The sequence below is a fragment of the Phaethon lepturus genome, unplaced genomic scaffold, assembly GCF_000687285.1.
Source record: "Phaethon lepturus isolate BGI_N335 unplaced genomic scaffold, ASM68728v1 scaffold18197, whole genome shotgun sequence".
NCBI classification, from domain to species: domain Eukaryota; kingdom Metazoa; phylum Chordata; class Aves; order Phaethontiformes; family Phaethontidae; genus Phaethon; species Phaethon lepturus.
The window spans coordinates 5,148-13,842 of record NW_010551353.1 but is presented as its reverse complement, the minus strand read 5'-3'; the positions used below and the strand labels follow the sequence as shown (position 1 = coordinate 13,842).

Genomic DNA, 8,695 nt, shown 5'->3' with positions numbered 1-8,695 from the left:
TGCTGAGACTACTTCTTTGTAGTGCTTGTTTTCTAAAACAAATTGTTTAAAATTGTAAGTACAATTTTAGTAATTGTACAAATTGTAAACATAAATTCTGAGGCCAAGGAATAAAATGCCATCTTTAGAAAGGTCAAAATATAGAATATCGGAAAGTATGAAAGATTTATAATGCTTGAAAAGGACAGGATCATGTCAGAATACCAGCTAAGATTTTCACAGAATCACCGAATAGCTGAGGTTGGAAGGCATCTCTGGAGATTGCCTAGTCCAATCCCCTGCTCAAAGAAGGGTCACCTAGAGCAGGTTGATTTGGGAAAGTGTCCAGTCAGGTTTTGAGCACCTCCAAGGATGGAGGCTCCACAGCTTCCCTGGAAAACCTATTCCACTGTTTTACCCTCACTGTAAAACAAAATTTCTTATATTTAAATGGGATTGCCTGTGCTTCAGTTTGTGCCCGTTGCCTCCTGTCCTTCCAATAGGCACCACTGAGAAGGATCTTGCTCCACCTTCTTCATTCCCTCCCACTGGGTATTTATATACATTGATAAGATTGCTCTGGAGCCTTCCCTTCTCCAGGCTGAACGGTCCCAGCTCTCTCAGCCTCTCCATACAGGTCAGATGCTGCAATCCCTTGAATAACCGTTGTGGCCTCTCACTGGACTTACTCCAGTGTATCCCTGTCTCTGGTACTGGGGAGCCCAGAAGTGAATCCAGCACTCCAAGGGTGTCTTGCCAGTGCTGAGTGGAGGGGAAGGATCTTCCCTTGACCTGCTGGCAATGCTTTTCCCAGTACAGGCCACAAGGTTGTTGGCCCAAGGACACATTGCTGGCATATGTTCAGCTTTTTGTCCACCGGGACTCCAGGTGCTTCTCTGCCAAACTACTTTCCTTCTGGTCACCTGTTCCCTACATGCCAGTGTGTTCTGGTGCTGGGGCTTATTCCTCCCCATGTGCAGACCTTTGCACTTCCTTTGATTGAACTTCATGAGGTTCCCGTCTGCCTATTTTTCCAGCCCATCTAAGTCTGTGTGAATGGCAACACAACCTGTGTTGTGACAGTGGAAAATGAGAGATAGTAAGATGTTCTGCACATTTCAGCTGTCTCTCTCTTGTTAGCAGAATCGTAACAGCAATCTTTGTATTGATTGCTTCTTTTGGCAATTTTTCTTTCTTCCTACTGCAGGTGATGAACATAGGTAGTTTTTTATGAGAAACTTTTTTAACATAAACATCTTTTTATGTTAAAGACGTGAGCATCTTTTTCTACTGCAAGAACAGAAAATATTTACTTTGAAAGTGGACAAATCGGGACCTCAGCTTAGTATAGGAAGCAACACTTTGGAAAATCATAATTCTCTTTCTCTTAAAAGTATAATTAATTGTTACGAGTGAAAAGGTCGATTATCGTAATTGTTTCTTCTCCTGAAGAAACTAGGAAGAAATGATTTCAAGTTTGAGATCCTTTTTATATAGGAGCAAAGACCCTACGGTGCAACTTAGAATTTCAGCTCTATGTCCACGCTTGTCAGTGTTTGGATTTCTTTTATGTGTACTGTTCTTCTAACTTCTGAATTTACTTAATTATGGAAGTAATTGCAACATCTGCTATAAAAACCCCTGTAAAGTTTAATGATACCTGCTATTGTCTCATACTTTAATGCTGTTTAAAATGTTGGGGGGGGGGGGGTCTATAAGTGTCTGAATGTGGTGTACATTCTTAAAATGTGCACAGGGGCAGTCAGGCTTAGGAATAGCTGGATTTTTGGCTCTCTGAGAGTTTTTGTTTATATCAACTGTTTATATCAGCTACTGGGATGTTTGTTGCTCAGGAAGCTTGGCTTCTCTGAAGCTTTTTCTAGGAAGCTCATAGTGGCTTCTCCTGGAATGTCTTCACTGTCATCTGCTCCCAAAATAGATATTGCTCAGCATTAATGGGCAGTTCTGCAGAAAATTTTGTTATGCTAACTTTTCTGTGAATAACCGTCTCCTCAACATCATACATGTGACAAACTCATCCAAACATGGCGATCCCAGTTGCTTTGGTAGCTTAGTTGCTGCTGATCCTTGAATGAAGACTTGAGATCTGTGTGCAGACAATTTTTTTTCATATGTGTATCTTTCTGTGGGGGATTATTCCACAGGCAGGAAAATTTATTATCATCAAGAGGATGTTTTAAACTAAAATATTAAAAAATCTAAAGTTGTAGTTCAAGTAACTTGAGCAACTATACTACAAAATCAAATTACTTATGTTCAGGAGAAACTGTACAACAGTTAAAACCTTTAATATGATCTGTGATCATAAAACATGAGACAAGGAGGAGGAAGGAGATTTAAGTTTTGAAGTTCCATGAACTACCAGATGAATAGCCAGGACAAGGTTTCTATTTTCTGCTACTAACTTGTTACCTGTTTATGTGCAAATATAAAAGCAAGTTAGAGAAACATACAAAGGAGCTACTAGCTGGAAGCTTATTTCCTTCTAATTTTAGAAAAGTATTGTTGGCTGTTTTCTTGGAAAACTTAATAAACAAGTATTAAATCTATTGATCCATCATATTCTTCAGAAATGCTTCTTACACTGTAAAAAAATAAGAATTTTTAATTAATCCATCAATATACATCTGTGTGTGTAATAAAAGTAACAGATTTAATTCTGATCGCTTTAAGATCTCACTATGGAATAAGTCGTCCTAATCAAATAGTTGGCTACTTTGCATAATTTACAGATGGTCTGCTGCTAACTTTAACAATTTTTGCATGTAAAAGGGAATACATTGATTTTTTTTTTTGACCATACAAAAATTTGAGGCTGCAGACATTCATACTTTTTTCTTGTAATAATGAATGTTTTCTTACAATATTTATCATATGATAAGATTTTTTTTTTCATAATTTTTTTTCTGGTTCAAAACTGTATGCCTTTTTATCTAGGAAAAACACTAACAGCTCTTACTTCATTCTTTTTTGTTTCTGAGCTGGATCCCATAATGTTTTTAAGAGGGGAAAAAAATTTGAATAAAAGATGCTTAGCTGTCCTTTTTCAAATAATTTAATACTTGTGTATCCAAAGTTTTTAGGGAAAAAAAAAAATCCACAAGTCTTCAAAAGAAAAACTCTGCTTGTCTACTGAAATGACAAGTATCATCTTTAACCAAGAGATTTAAAATCTGTGTCTTTTTCCTTGAAGCAGTCGATGTGCAGACAGGTCTGCATTTCTACTGACTTCGCTGTAAGAAAGATAATTGTGGAGAATAGACCTAACTGGAGACTTACTCTGATGTCTTAAATTGTAAAAGCGCGAGCTGTCAGAGCTTGTCTGACAGTTAAGAGCTGGACTGCTGTTTGCTGATGCGTAATAACTTGTTAGACTGTGGTAACCGTGTGTCTGACCCCTGTGGATAAACATCAAATACTGGTAATGTACAACAGACATTTTCAAGTTAGTTTAACAAACATGGTCATTAACATCCATTAATTCAGGGTTGAGAAACTCTTTAACAAATGCATGACCTGAACATTTTTTTTTTATTTCTCAATGTTAAAATATCAACCTTTCATGCACACCCACCAAAGAAGTATGATTAACTGAATTAGTTGCTTTTTCTAAGAAGAGAGTAGTCTAAACTGAAGTAGGTTAAACTTACTAAAGCTTGATTTAAAATCTGAAATTTTATGTTAGCCTGATTATATTAATCCATATATATATATACATGGATGAAAAACTGGACATGAGCCAGCAATGTGTGCTCGCAGCCCAGAAGGCCAGCCATATCCTGGGCTGCATCCAAAGAAGTGTGGCCAGCAGGTCAAGGGAGGTGATTCTGCCTCTCTGCTCCACTCTGGTGAGACCCCACCTGGAGTCCTGTGTCCAGCTCTGGAGCCCTCAGCACAGGAAAGACATGGACCTGTTGGAGAGGGTCCAGAGGAGGGACACAAAAATGATCAGGGGGATGGAGCCCCTCCCCTGTGAGGACAGGCTGAGAGAGTTGGGGTTGTTCAGCCTGGAGAAGGCTCCAGGGAGACCTTGCAGCCTTCCAGTACCTAAAGGAGGAGGCTTGTAAGAGAGATGGGGACAGACTTTTTAGCAGGGCTGTTGTGGTAAGACAAGGGGTAATAGTTTTAAACTGAAAGAGGGTAGATTTAGACTAGATCTAAGGAAGAAATTTTTGACAATGAGGGTGGTGAAACACTGGCAGAGGTTGCCCAGAGCGGTGGTAGATGCCTCATGCCTGGAAACATTCCGGGTCAGGTTGGACGGGGATCTGAGCAACGTGATCTAGTTGAAGATGTCCCTGCTCACTGCAAGGGTGTTGGACTATATGAACTTCAAAGGCCCCTTTTAACCCAAAGATTCTATGGTCATAACCACCTTCACAGAATCCAAGTCTTTGAAGATGGAAAGACATCTCAAGATAATCTCATCCAGTCCCCCTACTCAAAGCAGAGGCAGCTGGAACAGGTCACCTGGGTCAATGTCCAGGCACATTTTTAATATCTCCAGGGATGGAGACTGTGCAGCCACTCTGGTCAACCTGTTCCAGTTTTTGACCACCCTCACTGTAAAAAAAGTGACAGGTTATCTTTTGTGAACATCATCTTATGCTCAGATGGAATTTCATTTACTTCAATCTATTACCCATGGCCTTTTTACCTTTAAGTGGGCACCACTGAGAAGGATCTTGCCCCATATTCTTCATTCCTTCCCACTGGCTATTTATACACTGATAAGATTGCTCTGGAGCCTTCCCTACTCCAGGCTGAGCAGTCCCAGCTCTTTCAGCCTCCCCATGCACGTCAGATGCTGTAATCCCTTGATCGCCGTTGTGGGCTCTCGCTGGACTTGCTCCAGTGAATCCCTGTCTCTCTGGTATTGGGGAGCCCAGAAGTGAACCCCGCACTCCAGGGGTATCTTGCCAGTGCTGAGTGGAGGGGAAGGATCTTACCTTGACCTGCTGGCGGGGCTTTTCCCAATGCAGCCCACAAAGTTGTTGGCCTTACATTTCTGGCTCATGTTCAGCGGGTGCTTCTGTGCCAAGCTACTTTCTATCTGGTCATCTGCCCCACCACACCCCAGTGTGTTCTGGTGCTGGGGGATATTCCTCCCCAGGTGCAGGCCTTTGCATTTCCTTTGACTGAACTTCATGAGGTTCCCGTCTGCCTATTTTTCCAGCCTGCTGAGGTTCCTCTGTATGGCAGCACACCCATCTGGTGTATTAGTCCCTCCTTCCAGATTTGTGTCATCTCTAATCTTGCAGTGGGTGCACTCTGTCCCCATGTTCTGGTCATGAATAAAGATGTTAGAGAGTATAGAACCTGATACTGACCCCTGGAGTATACCATTAGTTACTGGCCTCCAACTGCACTTTGTGCCACTGGTCAAAATCATCTCAGCCCAACCATTCAGCTGGTTTTCAGTCCATTTCACTGTACACTTAGGTAACCCATGCTTTATCTGCTTGTCTATGAGGATGTTACAGGAGACAGTATGAGAAGGCTTGCCGAAATTGAGATAAACAACACCCATTGCTCCCTCCTCATCTGCCAAGCTAGTAATCTCATCATAGAAGGCTATCAGGCTGGTTAATCAACATTTCCATTTCGTAAATCCATGCTGTCTAGTCCTTTTCACATTCTTGTCTGGAAGTGGTTTCCACGGTTAGTTTCTCCATCACCTTCTCTAGGATTGAGATGTGGCAGACTATCCCTTTTTCCAAGTCACAGAATCACAGAAATCACAGAAACATTAGGTTGGAAAGGACCTTCAAGATCATCAAGTCCAACCATTATTCCAGTGCCACCATGTCCCCTACACCATGTCCTGAAGCGCCACATCCACACGTTTCTTGAACACTTCCAGAGATGGCGACTCCACCACCTCCCTGGGCAGCCTGTTCCAATGCCTGACCACCCTCTCAGTGAAGAAATTTTTCCTAATATCCAATCTAAACCTCCCCTGGCGCAACTTGAAACCATTTCCTCTTGTCCTATCGCTAGTTACTTGGGAGAAGAGGCCAACACCCTCGTCGCCACAACCCCCTTTCATGTAGTTGTAGAGAGCGATAAGGTCTCCTCTCAGCCTCCTCTTCTCCAGACTAAACAACCCCAGTTCCCTCAGCCGCTCCTCATAAGACTTGTGCTCCAGCCCCCTCACCAGCTTCGTTGCCCTTCTCTGGACACGCTCCAGCACCTCAACATCCTTCTTGTAGTGAGGGGCCCAGAACTGAACACAGGATTCAAGGTGCGGCCTCACCAGTGCCGAGTACAGGGACATGATCACTTCCCTACTCCTGCTGGCCACACTATGTCTGATACAGGCCACGATGCTGTTGGCCTTCTTGGCCACCTGGGCACACTGATGGTGCAGTCATTGCAGTAATTCTGCTGGGCGTTCTTTTTCTACAAGTTTAAAGGCAGAACTGAAGTATGGCAGTACATTCAGCATTAGCACTTAACTGTGTTTTCAGGGTTTTTTATTCTCCTTGTTTTGATCTTTTTTTATTTTAAATGATGGGGCGGGATTTCTGCCAATGTTGTTACAAAGTTTTCCCACAAGAAATGTATTAAGAACTGTAAAAGCTGTGAAAGAATTCTGTTGTTCTTTATACACAGGATTTAGCCATCTAAGCAGCCGTAAGCAAACAGAAAGACTGCACACCACAGATCAGTAGGAATTTCTTACCTATTATTATCAGTTTGTATTTGATAGCAAATGCTGTCAAAGAGTAAGACTACTGATAGTCATCTTCTCTGGGAAACCATTAACTTATTTCAAGTTTTTTGTGGAAACCAGACATTTATTTACATAGCTTATTCTGGTTTCTTTTAATTTTTTAGACAACAGTTATACATTGAGTTTTAAATTTAAAAATTGTATTGCATTTGAATTTGGTTTAAATTACATAAAAGCTTCACAGGTTTTTTTTTTAAAGTTCACTTTCCATTCAAAATGACTCGGTTCAAATAGCCTCTAAAATAATTACATGTATGAATGTGCATAATTTAACTTTCGTCTTGAACTTAAGTAGGCTTAAATTGACTTCAATTTTATATCTTTCTTTTGGACGCAGTCTGTGTATTTTACTTCTTTGAAGATAATGTTCAAAGAAGAGAATTTAGATTGATAAAGGAAATCTACAGGAAAGCTTTATGCATCTTGGTCAGAATACTTTAAAAATTAAATAACATTTTCTTCACATGGTGTTATATCTTTCCTTTTTTAAAAGATTTATTAATAAAAAGGTGAAAATATACTCTGGAAAATTCCCTGTGTAAAATTGTTTATCTTCTTGCAGAGTTTAGTTCCTGAAAGGTGCTTAAAAAAATCCTGAGCATGCAGAATTTCTTCTCTTAATATTGTGATATGTATTTCAAAGCTTTCCAATGACAGCTGGTGCTTGCAAACCACTTGGAGTTGCATAGGGCCTACAAAAACATGAAGGTGCCTAAATTCCTTTGGGTATTCAGAGCCTTTTCCGTGGTTAAGATTTGATCAGAATAAGAAAAATACACTGCAAGATAGTTGTATATTGTATTTAATTGTTATGTTCAGAGGGTCATTGTAATTAAAATGATTCATAGTCTTATATTTTAAAATAGTTTTAAACAAAGGGGATGAGTGATAATGCTATTACTTTTGGGAAAAAAAGGTTATTTAGTGTTCAGTGTTGTTCATATTATCGTGGAAGTTTTATAACAATACTAATAAGAAAATTTTAACTAAATGGTTTCATGCTGCTATTAAACTGACCTTGAAGTATGTATCTTAATTGTTTTTATATCTTATCTCAACAATCATATTTACGGTTAAATGAAAAATTAATAAAATTTCCATGGTAGAAACTTTACATTCTAGGTTTTAGAACACCAAAAAATCTGTAGTCATACTATAAACTGAAAAACGGGGTGGGGCGGAGGGCAGAGACGGTGCGTGTGTGTGTGTAGCACAGTGACCTGTTATTTCTTGTTTGCTTGCTTTTTGTTTTTAATAGCTCTATTTCTTCAACACGGTATCAAAGTTTAACGTACTGTGAAGCATTTCAAGTTTTAAAAGATGGATGCTGAGGGCTGCGTGTCTTGGATATTTTTAGTGCTTTGTCCACTTTTTTTAAAGTACTTCTTTTCCATGTTTGTTTATATGAATTGTTCATTTGTTAGCTTTCTTTCATAGTTTTTAATATTTCAACATTTTTATCTAATTTATCATTTTCATATTTTTTAAAGGTCCCCAGGTGCATCCAATTTTTCAACTTTACCAAAGATCTCTCCATCTCTATCAAATAATTATAACAACATGAACAACAGAAAGTAAGCAATATACCTTAGAACTTTATTTAATTTAATCACCCCAGTGTGACATAAACAAATTTAAATGTTTTATAACTCCTAGCTTAAGGATTTTGATTTGTTTTGCAATATTTAGATTGTGAATTGTTACTGGTAACTGGTTCATAGTGTAGGTATTATAAAGCATGGTATCAGGAAGTGAAATGCAGTTAAAGATGTTTGGTAACTCTTAGTCCTCAGTAGAATAGACACAAAAAAGAAAGTTGAGCATTGTAAGAAAATACATAAAAGACTTCCTTTAGAGTTTATAATGCTAAATATACTTTTTTTTTTTTAGATGAACAACAAAAAAAGTATGAACTATTTACATTTGTGGTGGTCAGGTTTTCCCTTATTTATTGATGCT

The 8,695-nt window shown here is 39.2% G+C and overlaps 1 protein-coding gene across 1 annotated transcript in view; it reads left to right on the top strand.

The window, feature by feature from the left end:
• The window catches only part of LOC104623722 (ubiquitin carboxyl-terminal hydrolase 15-like), a gene marked incomplete at both ends in the record, with an annotated part of 25,697 nt that extends 17,387 nt beyond the window's left edge, over positions 1–8,310 (top strand). The window contains one exon of the mRNA XM_010290893.1: positions 8,227–8,310. Within this exon, the coding sequence (XP_010289195.1) occupies positions 8,227–8,310 (84 nt within the window). The remainder of the gene's footprint in view (positions 1–8,226) is intronic.
• Positions 8,311–8,695: the final 385 nt, after the last annotated feature.